General features: G+C 39.3%; 1 protein-coding gene across 1 annotated transcript in view; it reads left to right on the top strand.

Moving 5' to 3' along the window:
• Window positions 1–775: 775 nt before the first annotated feature.
• Window positions 776–18894, top strand: part of LOC146867871 (elastase-1-like) — a 75271-nt gene continuing 57152 nt past the window's right edge. Inside the window, exon 1 of the mRNA XM_085608584.1 lies at window positions 776–921. Coding sequence (XP_085464710.1) covers window positions 825–921 — 97 coding nt within the window. The 5' untranslated portion in view covers window positions 776–824. The remainder of the gene's footprint in view (window positions 922–18894) is intronic.

The following is an 18894-nucleotide window of genomic DNA, read 5'->3' on the forward strand; positions in this document are numbered from 1 at the left end:
GTTATCTTTAAGTTTTAGTTTATGTAGACGAACAACAACTTGTAGTTTTGATTGCTCATTCCAGAATGCAAAGTGGTATTAGCTATGGGATACTTTTGCTCTAGACTACAAATAAAACTCAGAGATGCTATAAAAGGTTGTTTTTCGTGTTAAAGAGTACTGGTATATATTTACATGACATACATTTAGCAGCTTATATTGTGTAGTTGTTCCGAGTTTCTTAATATTTTACTGCAGAATTAACAGGACAATGTTTTGATGGCTCCGCTCTTTCTTTGGCTCTTGGAGTCAAGCTACACATCTCCCCAATAATTATTTGGCTTGATCACCTCTAACCGGCACAAATTGAGTTTAAGGTTAAGGGTCTCTGACGTTCATACATAAGCAAGCGTTTATATTTCTGGAATATAAAGGGCTGCGCCGCCATCTAGCGCCACATTTGTGCAATTACGAGCCCTTCAATAGAAATATTGTATCCCACCACTGAACACAAACAAAAACATAGGGAAGAGGAGTTGGGGGGTCTTGAGTTTTCGCTCCTGAGATCCATAAGAGCGTAGTGTTGCCGCTGATGCTTTCAGCGTAAAAACTGCTGATGAAACTGTCGACTCATAACACGCGCGCTTAGCACAGACAGAAGCATCCAGACACCGGGGGCTGTGACCACTAGCATTGTTCCACTGTATTTATCTGGGCGACAACAACAATAAATAGATGGTGGTGGCGTTATGTCCCTGCCTCGTGTGATGTCAAAAAACATGGCCTACGCTGCCGTATAAATATTGGCGCGTGCATCGTCCCGTCAGGTCAGTAGGCTGTACGCGATGTATGTAAAGGGGCTCCTCGCTCTCCCGTTCGTGCTAGCTTTAGCACAAACATCCCAACTCCAGCACAAGATTCACCCGAAATTTCTACATCTAGGTAAGTTGCAAACAGTGCTGGAACTGGAATAATGTTACTCTGGGAACCCATACATTGGAGGTTAAGGTGTGGCGGAGATAAAGACCGGAGTCACGAGGGGTGGTCATGAAAAGCGAGTCTGACAGTCAACTTATACATTTATTTATAGAAATAAAAAATACAAAAACTACTTGCCTCAAAGAAATTGGCAGCAAAGACACGTGACAGTATATATGTTCAGCTTAATTAATTGGTCAAAAAGAGGCTATATTATGGTTTATGGCATATGCTGCAGAGATCTTTGTGTGCCCAGCAAATTCCAATGGATAATAATAAAGGGAATATAACTCCGATAGTTTTTGCACTTGCTCGAGAAATCTGTGTTTTGGCTAATCGCAGTTTGACACAAAAGATCAAAGAGGGTTAATGTGAAACTGCAAAGCACATCTGTAACATACAGATCACTGATTTGTATATTATGTAACTAGGTAAGAAGATTTCTGCTTTTGGCACAGAGATGCCTTTTCTTACTTCCAGTTCTTAAGTTGCAGTCCTTCTAATATAGCACAGAGAGCTATGAACTGGCGTCAAGAAGCTGCATGCAACCTGTAAGCCATGGAGTTAGATCCTATTTTTTAAGCTATTATTAATTTAATTTTGCAAAGAAGGGTTCCTTTGGGTAGCAATAGAGTCTTGTCAGCAAAGACAACCAAAATGACTGTGTGTAAATCCTGACTTTCTATTTCTCTCAACCATACACTTTTAACAAAAAAATGTCTACAAGTATGGATATTATGTGACTCCTACACCTTATAACCTTCATTGCACTTTCGTACATTGACCTACACACGTGTATGATTTATTATCTCTCTGTTTGTAATGTAAAGTGCTCCCACACCCTACTCTGAGATGTGTAGCGCTATAAAAGAATTGTAAATAAATTAGTAAGTGCAATTTAAATAATTATTGGTGTAATTACTCATTCACACAGCTACATCTGGCAATATTACAGTGCAAGCACATCAAAAACCTGCCTCTAAATCATAGTTTCGCTAAAGAACCTGTGAAGTTATTATCTGTATGCCTTTGTTTCCTTCCATTTCACTGGCATCTAGCTGTTAGGCTCCAGATTGCAACCAGTCACCATGATACTTGAAAAACAGATGGGCTGATGGTTCCTTAAATCAGGCCTTTGTTTTTGGGCCCAGCTGAAAGCAAAAATAAGAAAGCCCCTTCGCAACCTGCAGATTGCTGCTCTGAACAGAAAGTAGACATCATGTGGATGCTGCTGAATTGTGTCCCAGTGTAGGAAAACTATACCAGGATAAATTCTTCATATTTCACTGGCTTGAACGGAATCCAGATACAGCTAGGAAATAGCTGCTGGAACCAGGACCCTATGGGATTCCCCTAATGTCTTGCACTGTTTGCAAATGTGCTTGTCATCTACTGTTTCAGCTAATGGATTGAGGTATTTTTTTCTGATCTTCTGATCTAACATTTAGTAAAGTTACTTTCATACAGCTACTGTTACAGCGTACCCATTGGTTTAGTAATAATGCTTGTTCGCTATCTTAAGCCCTCATTATGAGTGAACCAATAACTGGTTTGATATGTATCTCACCTTATACATTTCGACACCACTGAGTCAAAATTTATTGGGTGCAATCAATATCACCCAACTTTGAATTTTTGAGGAATTAGGATTTTGGTGCTAACCGTATCAAAATCCACATGTTTTGGTAAATACTGGGCATTTTTCTCCCGGAAAATATTGTCAGGTTTGAAATGCTGATATTTATGACAAAATGCAGAATTGCTATATGTGCAGTAGCAGCATTTGCCGCACACATAACAATTAACTGGCCCCTTGTAATGAGGGACTTAGAGTCATTTAATTAATTATGAGGGTTAAATAACTGCATCATTGCAATCAGAAAGTGTATTTCATTAAAAGTAATGGCATAATGCTTCATATAGGTCCCAATTATGAGGTTTGTGGAGTGGTAGCTCACAGGCAATAATTGCATTGTACTGGAGCAGGAGTACTTTCCTGAACGGTTAATTTCAGACCTGGTATTCGCGTGGTCCCTGTTGCCCAACTCGCAACCTGGCCATTAAATATTCTAATCTTTGTGATTGTGTGGCCCACTTGTGATGCTGTTAAGTAGCATTATTGTAAGAATAGTTTGTTTATCTCAGTTCGGCGACATCTAAGCAAAAGTTGTTACTAATATGAATATTATTAGCACTTAATTTAACAACTGTGTAGCAGACATGCTTTAAAACAAGAGCCTCCGCCCACACGTTCGTACTAGGTTTGGATTGGTCAGCCTTGAGGATGGTGTGGTATGATGACGGGATCCTGGCTCCATGCCACGGGTGTGGTGCTAGGTAGGTGGCCATTTCGAAGTTCTCCCCGTCAGCGTAGAAGGTCTTAAACACGGTTTCTTGCGGAAGGTTCCAAAAGAATTTGTAAGGGTACACCAGCAGTCAGGATAATGAGGCATTTCTTGAATTTCATCTTCATAGACATCTGGACTTGTGTCAATACGAGAGGCATCTCCTCCGAGGGTCCACGCTTGGAAAACATAGCTACGATGTGAGAGAGATTGTGGCAGTAATAGAGACCTCCTAGACCTAATTACTTGGATGAGGCAGCAGGTATCATGTCTTCATCACTTAACGACTGGTAAAACAACTCAAGAACCTTCTCAAAGATCCTGATATCCCATTTATCTTGCGGGTGATTGGCAGCAATCTAGCCAATTAAGGGCTTGCGCTGATGATGTCCAAGCAGGGAGGAGTTCTACACCTGGGCTACCATCCTATGGTAGAGGCGCTTCCCACATTTCAGAATCTTCTCTGTCTATTGGAAAGGTCCTGGTGGTTGTATTCACTGACCCACCTGAGCTCACAACTCAATGATAGTTAGACATCCAGCATGCATGCAGATGTTTGGGAACAGATAATATAAATTAAGATAAATTAAGTCATTCTGGAGTCCCCATCATGTGGTGGCTTGTATGACCCAGTCTTTGTCTCACTGTTCATACGTGTTCACTTCCTGATGTCTAATTGTCTGTGGGGCCTCCATGAATACAGTGGCTCAGTTAGTGCTATGACCTCCACAAGATGCAATCCCCCATGCAGAGGTGTTCCAAATTCCAGTCTAGGATGCAGAACGAGGCTTTACTGATATTTACGTCACACTCAATCAAAGGGACCTGTTTGATTTTTATGAAATAACTATCAACATAGAGTAAGTCTAGTTGTTCAGCTCTTTTCTTGATATACATATTCTTCAATGTAATTTACTTAATATTGCATAGTGGACCTGCCAATCTTGCCTCCTTCCAGGGCAATTTTGTGCGTTAGTCATCAGCGTGAAGTGCCTGAGTCCTGACACATAACCCCATCCCCTTTCTTGGCCCCATAGATACAGCCTTATCTGAGGAAACTGGAAGCCTGTAATTGTCCACCGTGAATGAAACCCTTGACCTCCTTCTCTGAGTTTGTCAGTATGCTTAGGGGCGTCAGTTGGGTTACTATGGACTAGGCACTTGCCTTATAGGTTCCCCGTACAGTCTGACCCCAAAAAACATTTTTCACTGGGGTCAGCCCACTGCCATCACATCCAGTGGCATACAGCACCAGTGTGATGTCACAGACAATCAAAAAGTGTCACATTGCGTGAGCACAGAGCTACAGTGGCTTAATATAGCTGAGTCTGTGAGGGCGGGCTGAGGTTGCCCATTCACACTGTCCCTGAAAATGTGTCCCACTGTGTAAGCACTTGGCCGTGTCACCAACGGGCGATGTAGCTTTCTGAAGGGATACCTCTGGACTGGCCTATATGGCAATTACATAAGCTACAATTGTATAAGGTCCTGACTCACGCATACAAAGCCTTCCACAACCAAGGGCCAGACTACATGAAACACCACCTGATCTTCCACAAAATCTCTAGAAACCTCCGGTCTGGTCACCTAATCCTTGCTCAGACACAACTATCCCCTGCAGCCGCTCTGGAGGATGCTCATTCTCCAACTTCACCACCAAAACCTGGAACACCCTCCACCTCTGCACTTCTCCCTCGCTGAACCACTTTACGAAGGAACTCAAGACCTGGCTCTTCCACTGATACCTGCAACACAGTGCCTGGATACCCCACGGGGTGATTAGCCGCTCTATACAAATAATTGTTTGATTGATTGGTCAGTGCCGTAAGGTGTACCTTTAAAGTCCAGCGATGGCTGTTTTCATGGCAAAACATCTGATCATTTAATGAGATGCTTTTGCACCCATATTTACTGATCTGGTTTAAATTATCCCACAATATGGGCATCTCCTTGAGCAACTGCTTGCTGCTACTATCTAATGTGATTTGCAGGTCACAGGAACAAATCTAGGCTTGGGCAGTTTGACATTCTGAAATTCTTCAATTGAGTATCATTAAAATGGGTATTATAGTTAGTATTTATCGATTAGTAACACAAAATTATGCCACAAAGCACTACTTAAAAAGTACTAGATGTATGTAAAAAAAAATTTCATGGAGATAGTTTGCTGAAATGCAAACAATGCAGTGTAAATCGTGGAAAATAAGCAAATCGATCGGTGCTGCTAACTGGCTGCTTTTAGCTCCTCAGAAGCTTAGAGTGCTGCATAAATGGAGCAGCCCAGAGAAAAGTACCCTAGAATGCCTTCATTTTAAGAAAAGAATGTTCACAATAAAACCCATCCAAAATACTCCATTTACTCTGTTCAACAGGCAATTGACACGGTCGCTGGTGCGTTAGTCTAGCATTTTATTATGTGACAACACTGCGAACATTCCAGATTCATATATGCATCGTGCAAAGTCTATGTAGCACACTAAACTTTAGAGGTGTTTGTTTACCTATGCATGTATGGTATAACTGTACTCTTCAGCTGAATTCTTTTGTGTTAAAAAAGGTGTTTTAAGAAATCTAATTCACACAAATTAAAACCTGGTTACTATCAATATAACCGCTATCTATATAGGAAGATATAGAATATTAGAACATTGGAATATTGAGAGCTCCACTGAAGCCAATGAAGTAGCTCCGGACTTATAATGGCTGGTATAAGCCTGGAGCTCCAACATTCCAATGTTTGTCTTCATGTTTCTCACTTTTTAATTCAGAACCTTCTACACTTTGTGGGTGAAATGCTCAAATAGCCGTATAGCCCTTCTGCCTCGGGGAATACTGGTTGTTAGAGCACTTTCCTGTGGCTCGGACCTATAATTGGGTTCAGGGCCTTCACCAAACCATGCAGCAAGTGATTTTAAAATTGGAAAATATGTATATTATAATTCAAAGTCATAAGCAACATAGGGCCTGATTTAGAGTTCGGTGGATGGGTTGCTCCATCACAAATGTGACGGATATCCCGCCCACTGTATTACACATGCATTATATCCAATCGCACTTGTAATATGGCAGACTGGATTACTATCACATTTGTGATGGAGTAACCTGTCCGCCGATCTCTAAATCAGGCCCGAAGTTACATATAATGTACAATAGAATTGTATATTTTATAACTACAGAAAAAGAGAGATGCAGCTTTAAGAAAAAACTACATACATCTGTTATTCAGCGTCAAGATGCCCAGTTGCTGGGGTGAACGTGCGCTTTACAAACACACATGTTATGTTAAGTTAAGAAAAAACTAAATGATATAGGGGGCCAAGAATTGGTCATAATCATGTCTATAAATAATAAATAATAAGATAATATTCGATTAATTGGAAATGTATACTTGGTAAAGAAATAGGCAAATACCTGATCAAACACGATTCTGTACATATTCAAGGAGACAAAATATATCCCATCATTAACCTTAGAAATATTATCATGTTCCGATGTGTCTCTGCATGGACCTGAAACAAAAGGAGGCCACATTATATATCTTTTACAAGATATATTGGAACATGTGGTGCTAACTAAGTCTATTTTATGGTTATAACATATTGCATTCCACCATGCCTTATATGAAACGTTTGAAGTGCCCTTCTACTTAAACGTAATTTGTTGGACTGCTGTTGGTAGATATCTTTCCACTGTGCTCTTCTTCAGGCCAAAACTAAACTTCCTATGGAGTAATTTTGCATTGTGAAAGGAACCTTTGAATTCATAATATCATTAACTACCTTCCAAACCTCAAGACAAAAAATGATGACCTAAAGGACACTCATACATCACGTGCAGTAAGTCTACATCTATTGAATTACAAGACCAACAGCTACTCCTTATCGAATCTTTAGCCTTATACAATGTAACAGGTGGAATAAACAATCCGTTATACAACAGAAATAGAGTCTGCATTAAGCTTGCAGTCTGAAATGTAGTAAGGAATTTTGACCAGATAGAGTTCCAAGTGTAAATAGACTATATAATGTCTAAGAGCCATATTTAAATTTTGGCGAACAGGGTACTCTGCCACAAATGCAACAGATTACCGTGTCCACCAAACTGTTGCTCTGCCTGCCCAATTTAGGGTCAGGAAGACCACCTCCTTTTAATCGGGGTGCTCTCATTGGCTCCATCATCAGAAAACTTTCTCCAAACAGCCCAGGGGCGGTTGGAAGAAGGGCATTACACCACCCGCCATATATAGGGTAGATAATATATTGTCATTTTTCCTCTCTGTCACTACCAGGTAGAACCTCGCAATGAGGGACAGAAACCAATAAATCATGACCCCCCTATGCCCAGGAAAAAAGTAATTGGTTGTGAGGGCCATTTGTTTTTTGCTTTTCAGTAACAAACTCCACTTTTGGGAGTTTGTTTTTGAAAAACATTTTTTTTAAATGTTTAGTTTTGACGGTTGTCCACAGAACATTTTATACCTTGATAGAAAATTCTGTCACAACAGTTCCTGTCAAGGTACAGATGTCTTGGCTAAGCCAGATGAGATCTCAAAATTTGGCGGGGGCAGTCTACCAGGTTGGCAGGCACAGCGTCCTTCACCACCCTGATGGACAGAAAACCGTATGCCAAACTTTAAATCTGTCCCTAGATCTTTTCCCCACTACTCTTCTGTCTTAAATTTGTTCCTTTCACCTTTATGGCTTAAGAGTTGTGTATAGAAGCTTTTGGAGAACGGGAATACTTATGAAAAAGATATAAAATAACACGATGAACAGTGTCAAATGCCTGTAATAAGTCAATTTTATCCTTTAAAAGAGATACTAGTTTCGAAAACTGCTTAAAAATATTAGGACGATCATATAACTCTTTTGAATGTGAAATTGATAGAAAATTCTAATTTTTACATGATTGCTAAATCCATCCAGCAATTTTTGATTCCCATTTAGGCTCAAAACCAAATTTTATTATTTATCTTTATCTTTTTTTACAATAATATAGTGATGAATTGAAAAACTCTGCTTCATCTGACAAGTTAAATTTCACTATTGCTCAGAGTACTGTACGAATGTTGATTATAATGGATATATAAACATATAGGCTTATGAGTCATAAATACAATTTCATTGAAAACAAAAAGTGGAAGAATTTATTCTTATAAAACAAGATATACTGGAGAGACTGAATTATGTGTTTCCGTTTACCAAAACAAAAATTGTTGAGGGTAAAAGCAGAAAGAAATTTAAAAAATCAGGCACACATACTCTAGTACTGTTTAAAGCATTTCTGTTTGGGAAATGCCACTCTTGCTTTTTTGGATTCAAAACAATTTAAAAGAAGAACAGTTGAAAGGTATGAAAAAAGACTTTAGAAAACTGAGGGTCATATGTACAAGCCCCAAACGCCACTGGAGTGTCAATTTTTTTAATGCTCTGGTGGCAGTATACCCTGCACCATATTTACAAAGTAGCGTTAAGCCACTTTTTGCTGTTTAAACTGCACTTTGTAAATATGCTACCCTGCCCTGCAGGTATCTCTGTGAAAGGGGTTTGCAATGGGTGTTGCTGTGGGCTTTCCAACGCAATACCCATTGTTTTTCGATGCTGCCCCAAATTTACAAGAAGGTGTAAATTTGTGGCAGCGTCAAAAACTCACTCCATGCAAGAGAAGGCGTTAGAATGGCGCACGAGGATAAATGCTTTTATTTCTCCTCGTTTTTGCTTTTTCTATGTGTGCTTCTGCAGGACACATAGAAAGAGCAACATGCCATTAATGATTGTTTTGGTGTCCCTTCCTGCACATTAACAAAAAATCATTAAATAATGACGGTTTGCTATTTCTATGTGTACTGCATAATGCAACACACATATAAGTAACAAATAGCCATTATGGATTGCTTTTGTGCAGGAAGGGACATCTTCCTGCACATAAACCATAATCGCCTGCAACGCAGGCACCCTTGTGCTATGGTGCAAGGGTGTCTGAATTAGCGCTAGGCAGCTAATTTTAGCACCAGCGCTAGGGAAAACACAGGGGTTCGCCGTATTATAGTAAATACGGAGCATCACTGCGTTTTAAAAATGTCACGGCGCTACCAAATTTGGCGCAGCTCCGCGCTGCGACATTTTGTTGCACATATGCCCATTCGTTTTGACATGGATGTGAGATCAGTAACAATTGGGGCTAACATCATCTTACTGGTGTCTGACCTTCACCACTAGGAACGTTTCAATGGAGACCATTTTGTAGCCCTGTTATACATTTTCAATTTAATCTAATCTATATTTAATGTAAGAATCATTTATGGAGCCAGAAAAACAAATCCCTAAGTCTTTTGTTGTTACTACATACCATATTTTAATTATTAACCATTGATTTAAGACAAATATATATTTAATAGTACATTTGTAAGATTTCTTGATATTTATTTTATATTCAGAAACTTTAGAAAAAATATCAACTACATCAAAGAATTCAGACAATGAGGAAGAAGGATCGGAGACAGATAGAAGTGTTGTATGCATATGCTAAATATGTTAAACTGTAGTCTCCATAGGTAAAACCTTAAACATGTATATAGTGTCTAATTCTTGCTAAAATGTTCTAGTTCCAAAACAGAGAACATTGGAGATTCCATGTCTAATCCCTCTTTCGAATAAAAGACAAATACGATTCCATTAATATAAATTGAAGCTCTCGGAGCAGTCTTTTAACCCCACAATGCCAACATAACCCTTGCCACCCAAGCTGCTGGCATCACACTGGTTTCAAAGTGCGAAATTATATTCCAACCCTTCCTACCCCTTGAGACCCTGAGGGGGGTAATGCAAGGGCCTGAAACACATGTGTTAGCTGGGTAATTTGAATTAGTTGAGATTTAGCTTCAGCTTGTCTAAGGATGCTGTCTTTACATTTTATAAGGTTGTAATAATATTTGAAAAAACCTTTTATGGGAGTATTTTGATACTAAAGTATCTATTTGCACTTTGAACCTAGTGTAATGCAAGCAACTTTGGAGTCACATGACCTGTTGGCTCTGGGGTGTTAAAATAGTGCTGGGTGCTTTCAACAGCCACAGCTCTGCAATTGCACCATGGAGAGACCCATGTTTTGAATTCGGAGATGTGGAGTGTTGTAGGGACAGACAACTTTAGGTGCAGCATAAAATAAAGTAAGATATTCAAACATGTAGGTCCAAAATCATGCCGTTTTAAGGCTTCAAATAAGTTTCCTGATCCCACTTGATCAAAAGCTTTTTCCGAACGATGAGCCACTGGAGTCAAGCTATCCTGGCTGATGAGGGTTCTGCATTCTGTCCATCAATTGTTCTTTTTGCATTTGTCACCCCGAGTGGAACGGGTATGCCCAGACGTGAGTCCCGTGCTCTCCATGCCACTGGATTCATGCTATCCTGGTTGATGAGGACTGAAATCCCGAAACCGGTCCTAGAATGCTTGTTTCCAGTCCAGGGAGGGCCTGGCCTGGCAGTTCGGGCTGGACTGTTCCCAATGGGCGCAGGGTCAAGCCTGATTTGCATATGGATGGGTCCAAACTGGAATAGCATGGTTGAGCAAAAAAACGATGGATTTAGGCCCAGATCTCTGTACTGGGGTGAATGTGTGACATTGTCCTGCATTCTGTCCATCAATTGTTCTTTTTGCATGAGCCACTGCAGTCACAGGTTAATTGGGTTTAAGAGCACTACAGATTATAATGAAGAAAACTAATCCAAAAACAGTCTTCCTTTAATAAAACTAGAAGGCCCAATGCACATATGTTTAGGGAGGAAACTTTGTAATCATAAAGCCAGTAATTTAGTAAAAGTTTTACAAAGTTAATTAATTCAACACCAAAACATTTAGGGAAGACACTTTCTAATCCTAAAGCAAGTAATTTACTAGAAATATTACTAAGTAAATTACTGAGGTGTAAACACAGAGCTTTGCAGTGTGATGGATGAAGAACTGTGAGACAGAGAGGCACAAAGCTTATGGTTTTCTGTTAACGGGCAGCTTTGAACAGCTCTGCAGGTCTCATTATGGCATTGTTCATGATCATCGTTCTCTTAGCTGGGTGCTTCACTGGATTGCCCATTCTGAGATATTTTGTTTATGGTCCTGAGCAGGCATATATTAGAGGGAGAAATAGTGGCGAGATCTGCTAGGACAGACTTTATTATTCTCATCCCATATCTGTCAAGAAGCAGTCATAGTATACATCTTGTTGGGAACTGCATTGGTGGACTAAATTAAATTCCTCTATTGGCCAGGAGCCTGTGGCAGATCTCTTCAGTCATACAATGCCTGTTTAGTTGTTGATGGGTGGTTTATTGCTGTGGAATGGTACAATACATGCTAATGAACATAACAGATAGCAGTTTTGCCTTATGTGAATGTAAGAGTGTCAGGCAGTATAAGAAAACTATTATGTCCATGCCAATGCTTTAAGGTGTTTTGTGTGCTGATACGGAACCCAAGGTTAGTGGGGGGGTTTCAGTCGTTATTGTTGCTTATTTGGATTAGTCAAGGAAACCATTCTATGCGTTTATTCCAGTATCAATGAAGCTGGTTACATTAATGGGAGTTGGGTGTGATCTTTAGTCATGTCTCAGCAAAGATAATGTTGGGTGCTTTCTGAGGGCCACCCTGGAATTTCTCTGCTTGTCAAGTTCTATGGACCCCATAGATACTCTAGGCTAGAGTGCTTCACTCCGGCATGGGCCAATTAATGCAATGGAGTCACTAGGCTGATCACTCCTCTTCTACTCAAATTCTCATGTGGCCCAGGCCCGGATCATTGAAAAGAGACTCCATCTCTGCCATTGACATTCACCTGTACCAGTTCTCTGGCTATTTTTTATTGCAGTGCCTTGATGGTTACTGCAAAGCTGCAGTGTCAGAGGAGTCTTTCTTCACCACATCTACGAAGACAACTTCCTCCTGTGTATTTTGCATGCTAGCCTAGTACTGCCTCTTGTACCTCACATTCATGACTTCATCCAGGCAACAGAACAGTCTAGGTTGGGGAATATTCTTTTTCGTTGGGGTAGGGGGAGTCATTCGCCTCCCCTCTTGGGAAACCTTACCAGTACAATTAGGCCTTTGTCCCTGATGGTGTATGTGCTCCCAGGTTTTATTTTGGCAGTGTCCAGCTTTAAAGAGAGATATACAGGAAGTAATATTTAAATGTTTCCCGCTGCTATTGTCACCTTGGCTTGCACTTCCTCTGTCATCAAAGCAACAATATTCTCCTACCACAGGTCATGTCTCTGGTCTTCTGGATGTGAAAAACCACTTGAGTTAAAGACCAACATTTGATAACCACACACATATCGTCAGATAAGATTGTCTGAAGTCCAAGTCAGAATCCTTGGAAATAGTTTACCTGGTATTTACGCAGACACATATGAAACCAACTCTTTAAATGTGAAGCCTAGTCACTAGTAGCTGCAATCTGCAGGGTGCTCTTAAAGTTTTCAAGGTGCAGTGATAATCCTTCAGCAATACAGCTCACATCTGCCCATAAATGGCAGTCCTTGAGTGAGTGGCAGCCTCCTGTGTCTTCCCTGCGAGCAAAGTAAACTGAGGCAGGGCTTCCTCCTCCTGTGAACCCTGACTGCTTTGGATAACTATGTCAATCACACCTAAGGATAGGAGGCCACTTGGTGCCTCTCCTAAAACATTGAAGGAATAATATATGGGTGGTAGTCGGAGAGAGAGAGAGAGAGAGAGAGAGATAGTGATTTAGAGAGAATGTGTGTGTGTGTGTGTTTCGAGCACTGAAAACAATGGGATCAATACTGGATACCTCTGAAACTTTTTCTGTATTTCTCACCACAACATGGCTCGGAAATGGGTTTTCTAGACTCTCTGGTACTAAAGACTTACTCAATATGCTAACCTGAGCCAGAGACCCTGGTGGACAACCCACCATAGATATTTTGAGAGCATTACGTGAGTGAGATACATTCTAGGTAAAAGTACATCTTGTGAGATTTCACAGAGATAACTAGTGGACCCCAAATCATCATTTGTTAGGAAAAGCACACTAGAAAAGCAGCAATACATTTATAAGATTTATTTAAAATCAAAATCCTATCCCAGTACACACAATATAGGTAGTAACTATTGTAAAAACAAAGAAGATGATGCCAAATATATTTACCTGGAGGGTGAACTATAAAAATATTATATCATTATGATGGTATCATAAAGCTTCTTTACATGATTATCCCCAACTTCTCCTTCCTCTCCACTAACTAAGCTAAACATAGCACCAAAAGGGGCCTTCTTTGAAGTTCATAGATGGTTCACACCCGCATACCATTTCAGACCAATCGAACCAGGGTGTAGCTAATAACAAGAGGAGCTGCATCTGTGACTCAACGTTGGCATATAAGCTGAGTGAAGGTTGGACGTGCCTTCCTCATAGCCTTCAGCAAGTGAAGGTGATGAACCTCAGCCTTGGATCCCTGGCACGAAGTCCCTTTCTGTCTCAAAACATATATTCCGTCTGAACATTGGTAAAGGTTTTCAGAATGAACAATTAGTAGTAAGCCTTTACAACTGGAAACATTACATGTGTCTGGCACCTTCACCTATACTGACTGAAATGTGTTTACCAGTGATAGAATAATATACCCTTGAATCACATTTTGAGTTTCGACTTGAAGGCCATCTTGTGGAGCAAGTCCCTTTGACAGTTTGACCGTTGTTAGCAGCGTTAGAGATTTACTCTATGTTATTTGTTTGTAGCATGTACTACTAATACCTTTTTATAGGTTCCATTTTAAATACGGCCCAGAAACACTTGCACTGCCACTACCGAGCACAAAGCAAAACCGAGGCACAGGGTCAAGACTGATTTGCATATGGCCAGGTCTAAACTGGGGTGGCATGGTGAGTAAAAGAATGATGGATTTAACCCAGATCTCTTGACTGGGGGTGAATGGTTTGATTTGTTCTGCATTCCGTCCATCAATCGTGTGTCTTTTGCTACCAAGCACAGGCATGAACCGACTTGTCAACAAAAATAGGAAAACACAGTCTGTGACCTATGAACCTCCAACGACTTATCTGGAGATAATGCATACTTGATAGCAATCATTGCTGTCAGAGACAGAAGGATTATATTTATTAGTGGGTTCTGGAGCTCCCTTCCTTAAAAGATGGACACACACAAAAAAATCCACACTGTGTAGTTCAAAAAGGCTTTGTTAATTATTTCAAGCCCTGTTATAGTGTGGATTATATGAATGAGCCTTATTGCAGAAATGCATAAACTGGTAAAAAGTAAAAATATGAGAAATGTAAATACAAGGAAAAGTAGCAGCATATTAAATGGTGATTATTAATTCAAGTCATTGATGGAATCAATCAGCATCTGAATTCCTTCCTTCCTAGCCTATGCTTGTATCAGAATTAAAAGCACCATAGAAACATGTTTCTAGATGGCCTTATTACACACATACCTTTAACTGATAGTCTATGATGTGTATTGGTGTGCAGCAAAGGAGGTCAGTTTCTGTCTATGTTTAGTCATGCTTTGACTGAGAAAACAACATAAGTCATCAGCTCATGTCAATTCGTGACCTTCAATCACACTGTTTACAGCTTTGATGCTGCCTTGAAAACCTGTAGACCCTATATTTCGAGATGCCTGTGCACTCAACGTATATGTGATTTCTCAGCATCATCATAATAGAAACAAGTTAGTGATTCAAGATATGAAGAAGAAACTTGTGAATTTCTCCTGATTAGTAGGATGAGTGTGCTATAATGCATAAATTATGCTATTGAATACATAACATATGAGCTATTGATGCACTGTCATCCTATATAAAAATATCGCATTTCATAATGAATATAAGCAATGCAATAATGAGCACACCATGCATTTTTGATGAATACATTAATCAATTAATGCTATGAGGGATTATAAAGCATGAAAAATGCAAAGCACATGGCACTATTTTAACACTCCAATTATATTTGGGACTGTATCTCAATCTCAGGAGATGCTAGCACCCTTTGGCTTTAGTGTGTATTATATTGCAAATGGCCCATTTACCTCGCCTGTCAATTAAGCCCTGTTCTCATTGCAAGTTAAAGCACTGAGTAGGTGTTCCGTTTACTGTTATTTATTCTGTCATGCTGCATCGGAGCCGCTAACTCTTACTAGGGATAGGCCTATTTTTGTGCATAATAACAAGAATTGTGCTTGATGTGATTCCACCACTGTATGTAAGTGCTCCATCTGACACGTCTTGCTCTTGGTGTAGGTGGGCATGTGAACTTTATCAAGACTCAGTCTGTCACTGTTGTTTTTATTATAGTTTTCTGGGCAGTGTAGGTATTTTCTATTGGTACCCATTCAAGATGAGTCAATCTGGTCTTGGAATGCACTGTTGTCTCGGTGTCAATCAATCAATTTACCTTTATTTCATTCACACAAGGTGTATCATAAAAGAATACATGAAGATTAAAATTCATAATGAAGGGTACAAACTGTAAAAATACAGTAAAATTAGGGGAGTTGTCTCGGTGTCTATTCGTGTACCAACTTCTGCCTTTCTCGTTCTCATAAGCATTGATTGCTCGACTTCGCTAAATCTTAAAAGTCAACTCTCCAAAGGGTTATCTTGGTCTTACAATTGTACTGTAATAATATTAGTGGCATGGAAAACTAGTGGCATTGGCTGGTGACACGAGATGACGAAGCGTCTCAAAATGTTTACACTGCACAGTAAGCCATGGATATTTGTACGTTGAACAGTCTGTACGATTCTCTGTGAGCACAGGATCATATATCTATTTCTGTATTTTATAATGTACTCTCTGTGATTTCCCTGTGCCCACTTACACAATACAGGAAGGCCAATGATCTTAAATTAGTCAAAATTTCCACATTTTTATCCCGCTGTTTGAACAATGAGACTCATTGATTGCTAGCTTATCCGTCTATGTATGTCATGTTTTTAGATTTGTGCCTATGCGCCTCTGATGGACAAACTGGTGCTTAGACAGCCTAAAGCAGAGATTTACAGATTTTATATGTATTGTATTGGGTGACTTATTTGTGGATTTTGCGAATGTTTATGCGTTTTATTAACTAATAAACTAAATTTTGAATTTTAAGATAGTGGCATTTTATCACTACTTGTCCATAGACCACAAATGATCTCAACGCGAGCAAAAAGCTACCCCCTCACTACAGGACATAAAGCCCATTTACTTCAGCCATTGCTTTTTTATTACATGAAATGAAATTAAAACAATTTGTAAAGTGTGCATATATCCAAAGGCGTCAAGGACCTAACCAACCACACCCAAGAAACCAGGAAACAGGAGTCACAACCTTAAAGCACCTGACCTACTTAAGACATAAACAGCCATATTTAAAAAAAAAAAATCTGAACAGCAAATAATTTTCAATTTCTGAAATGTGATGGGGTAGTGAGTTCCACAGTTTAGCTATGGCAACAGAAAAGGATTTTCCACCCCATCTAGCGCAGTGAATTCTTAATACCACCACCAGTTTGTGTTTAGCTGAGCGAAGCATCCTGGTTAGAACATACCATTGAAACCTGGATCTGATAAACTTGGGGGCTAGATTGTATAGGGCCTAAATTGCAATGCATAATTAATTAAAAATAATTAATTTATTCACCGAAAGTCAATGCAGTTTCATCAGTTGGCCAGATACTGATTGATATTTGGGGACGTCCAGAATGATCCGAGCAGCTGCATTTTGGACGGTTTGGAGTTTAATCAAGGAAACATTATTGATGTTAAGAAAGAGAGCATTGCATTTATCAATCTGTGATAAAACCAAGGCTGACGCCACTCTTTTACGTGCAGAAACCAGGATTAAGGGAAACATTTTCCTCAGGGATCTAATTAAAACAGGAGCACACAGTAAGGCTCACCTATGAGTTGAACAAAAGTTGCTGATCAAAGATCACCTCAAGATTTTTAGCTGAATTGATGGGGGAAAAGTAGAACCCAACACATAAGGCCACCAGTTGTTTTTTCACACAGAAGGACAACCGAAAACCAGGACCTCTGTCTTATCTGCATTTAATTTAAGACACTTATCCTTCATCTAATTACTGATTGTTCTCAAATAAGTCTTAAATTCAAGGCCACCGAGTGAACATCCTCAGTAATGGTGACAATGATCCTCATATCATCAGCATGTAACAGAACGCAAAAACCAAAAGACTAAATCAACTTACAAAAGAGGAAACATATATGTTGGACAAAGTGAGACTTAAAGTAGACCCTTGTCGAACCCCGTACGGAAGATAAAAAGGTTTTGTGACAAACTGTCTACACATTACTATGTGCAACTTATCTAACAGAAAGGATTTTAGTAGACTCAGGTCTTTACCTTTGATCCCAAACGGGGACAAAGAAGAAGTGAGGAGAAAAGAGAAAATCATATCAAAGTCTGCAGAACAATTTAACGTGATAAGTGCCGCAGCCTCTCCTGCATCTACTACTGATCTATTGGCGTGTACTGCCGCTACCATTGCAGATTCTGTGATATGCTCACTTATGAAACCCGAATGGGATGGATCCAGAAGCTCAAGTGTTTCAATAAATTTCATAAGCTGCAGATAGAGTTTTTTTTTCAGAATGTTGCCAATATCTTCACACTAAGTTGCAGAGGTGTCAGTTGTCCGAAATTCAAATCCAAACTCACAAGTAAAATATAGATAGAAACGGAAAATAGAGAATGACTTTCCATGGATAAGGAAGTAACTGCACTGGCGGACTGCTCACCATAGTATTGCTTTCTCATAGAAAGGGTAAATGGTTCAGTGTACTCACAGTGCTTTTCACAAATGGACCATGCAGTTCTCAATCACTCACTAAAGCATAGGGGTCTATTTACAAAGGTAAATTCACACATGAGTAAATCTACACTTGTAAATTTACTCCTACAGTTTGTAGTATCTTTACTACTTTTGGCTATTCACCATTTCCGAAATTAAAGTTACTACAAAGTACAGACTTACCTGTATACACCCCTGAGTTTAGGGGTGGAGTTTCAAAAAGTGTTAACGTCGACCATAAAGTTACAATAATAGCAACTTTATGGCCATTTTCTATATCCTGCACACTTGATGGAGACCTCCACAACTAGACCAGAGAACTCCATATGTTTGAGTTTAAAGACATTTTTAAAATGTTATTAAAGTTTAAAAAGATAGTAAAAATATTTTTATGTTGAAGATTAATGTCTTAATTTTATATATTTATTTAAAATGTTGAGCAAAATACAAAACATATCTACATCACTATTAACTTAATTTTGAATGACACATTTAATTAGTTTAAGTATATTAAATTCAAGTTAAATTATTTTTCAGAGATGCATTTAAAAAAGTTAACACATAAATATGCATTAAAAATACTAAAAAGTTAGGTATGGAGTAATTAGACCTTAATAGTAGCATAATGGGTTCTGCCTATTGAATCTGCCAGCAATTGTTGCTTTTGGATCACCTGGATTTGGACTTTTTACTATGGTTGAGCCTCACAACTGGTGTCTCAACCACTGTAATCTTATGGTAAACAGACTGTGGATG

Source organism: Triturus cristatus, chromosome 1_2 (assembly GCF_964204655.1).
Source record: "Triturus cristatus chromosome 1_2, aTriCri1.1, whole genome shotgun sequence".
Classification (NCBI taxonomy): Eukaryota; Metazoa; Chordata; class Amphibia; order Caudata; family Salamandridae; genus Triturus; species Triturus cristatus.